This window comes from Micropterus salmoides, unplaced genomic scaffold, assembly GCF_014851395.1.
Source record: "Micropterus salmoides isolate LMB-PRFRI ecotype aquatic unplaced genomic scaffold, ASM1485139v1 Ms_hic_scaffold_1, whole genome shotgun sequence".
In the NCBI taxonomy this organism is placed as follows: domain Eukaryota; kingdom Metazoa; phylum Chordata; class Actinopteri; order Centrarchiformes; family Centrarchidae; genus Micropterus; species Micropterus salmoides.
In genome coordinates, this window is record NW_024040040.1 from 65735509 (window position 1) to 65738005 (window position 2497).

At 44.7% G+C, this 2497-nt stretch overlaps 1 protein-coding gene across 1 annotated transcript; it reads left to right on the top strand.

The window, feature by feature from the left end:
- The first annotated feature begins 1233 nt into the window (after positions 1 to 1233).
- LOC119891662 (homeobox protein Nkx-2.3-like) lies at positions 1234 to 2446 on the top strand. Its single transcript, XM_038703498.1, has one exon. It carries the CDS (start codon positions 1970 to 1972, stop codon positions 2444 to 2446), a length of 477 nt encoding a protein of 158 aa, XP_038559426.1. The 5' UTR covers positions 1234 to 1969.
- Positions 2447 to 2497: the final 51 nt, after the last annotated feature.

The following is a 2497-nucleotide window of genomic DNA, read 5'->3' on the forward strand; positions in this document are numbered from 1 at the left end:
AATTATGAGTTGAAATAAAGGGGTTTTAGTTTCCACAAGAATTACATTTTGTAAAGCAGTGTGAGGAAGGCTTTGAAACAACATGATGTTCGTCTGAAAATGTCTCCTTGACAACAACAACAACAGCAATAATGCTAATAATAATAATAATAATAATAATGATAATAATAATAATAATAATAAATAATAAGAGTTAATGTGGAAGGCTCCTCCACTTTATCATAATAACGTCGTCATAACTGTACAGTAGGCCTACATTTGGCTTTAACCAGTTTTTCAATATGTCAAATAGCAGGATGTAAATTTGACACACGTGAAATCTAACTTACCAACATTTGTTTTGTTAATATATTTTCTAAAAACCTTACAGGCTTTTTGTGTTGAGACAAACCGTCAAAAGGAGCAGGGTGACAGAGGCCAGGGGTCCCGCTGGAAAACGGAAAGGGGAGCTGATAGGAGCAGATTAGGCCGGACTAAAAACGTCGGTCAGTTTTCCTGGAGGAATCTTAATTGCCCCGGGGGGCCCTGCTTATCGGCCCAGGGCGGTTATTAATACAACACCCGCGATAAAGAGGACGGAGAGACACCCAATGCAGCCTGCTGCTGCTGGCAAAATCAAACATAGTCTTTGTTTGATAGAGTTGAAGAGTTTATAGCTACCAAGCATTCAATAGCAAACTGCAGAGAATCTCACATTTAAATATGTAGCTCATTGTAATTTTACGGGTGCTTTACTAGAGCTTTATCATATGAGAGAAGAATGAAATATTCAAAGCTCAAACAGACATTTAATGTCTCATCTACTACATAAAATTTAATATTTTCTATATTTTCTGGAATACTTTACAAACATTTCCCTGTTGTACAGTCTGGCAGATCTGGTGTCTTTGGAAACCTTGGCAAGTTTAGAAATGTTGAGTTTTTAACAAACCTTAGCTTTGTAAGAGGTCCATGTATGGATCCGACGAGCAGCCTTCAGCAAACTGATGTCAATCTGAAATTCATTTAAAAATTCTAAATGCACCTGCCAGAATCCATTATTTCCTGTCAGTTTAATTGAGTTCGACCACTTTAAGCCAAAAATGTTGCTTAAATCTTTCAGTTAAAGGCCAGGGCAGGGTGAAGCCGTTTTCACTGCAGGTTTTTGGTGGCACAATCTTCTCTTTTATCTCTTTTATAATTACGGTGAACCAAAATCAACCAGAATTTGTTTTGCGTGAGGTGATGCTTAAGGTTTCATTCAAGCACTGTGTAAAGTTAAACTACAATGCCAAGAGGTTCCCACTGACTCTATTGTGCTTTGACCTGACCTTGACGTGCCGTTCTTGCAGCGACTGTGCCGCCTGGCGCGCCTCTCCAAAGAGCGCACAGATTTACGCACGAACCAACACAAGGACCGACTGTTGAAAACTGTAACTGAAACAAAACAAAGCAAAGTAAAGGCTTGGGTCATATATTTGCAGTCGCAGAGCAGGGATTTTAACGTGCTTATTGAAACAATATTTGTGCTTTAAAGCTGTTGGGGGGTAGTCAGCGTGTACAGACGGATAAACACAGTGGGCATTGGAGGAGCAGCGTGTCAGTAAAATTCTTTCCACCATATTCAGACAGGTCCGAAAAAAAAAAACACTACGTGAACATACGTCATGAACGCCCCACCTACCCTCTCCCTGACTCTCTCTCCCAAATGCTTCCCTTCCAGCCCACGCGGACTTTCCATTTCACACACCCCTCCCCCTGACATCAGAGGCGCGCCTTCGCCCCGGTCCAAACTCCATTTACAAAGCTCGACATTATATCTGTCAGAGAGGAGACCTGCATGGACAAAACCGGGACTTATGCCCATGTTTCTGTGCGATTTATGGCGATGAGGGAGTCCAGAGGCTTAACGCAACCCCAATTACCAAAGAAGGGGCTATCAAGCTCAATTATTTGTTAGAAAAAGAGTGGAAAAGGAGAAGGAGTGTGCATGTTACTCGGCGGGCTTCATTTCCTCGGTGCTGCAGAGCAGGAGCTGGATGACATGATGCTGCAGAGCCCGCTCACCTCCACGCCGTTTTCTGTCAAGGATATCCTCAAGCTGGAGCAGCAGCAGCAACAGCAACAGCAGCAGCACCGGGCCCACACCCAGCAGCAGTTGGCCGGGTCTCCTCCCCAGCAGCCGCAGCAGCAGCATTTCCAAACCCCGCCGTCCTGCATGCTCGCCGGGGCCCGGGACAGTCCTTCGTTCTCGGAAGGAGAGGACAACCTGGCCTACCTCAGCGCGCTGGCGGTGCGGGAGGAGGACCGCGGGGAGACTAGCTTGTCCCCGGACATGTACGTCCATCCCGGCCTGCAGGGAGCCAAGCTGGAGGCCGCCGAGCTGGACGAGCAGGAGAGCAGTGAGTTGAAGCACAAGCTGCTACTGTACAGACAAAAGGAAACAAAGGACACGTGTAAAAAATAATTATTACAGTAATTACACTGTTTTACAGAAAAAATATCAAAGTGCTAAAAC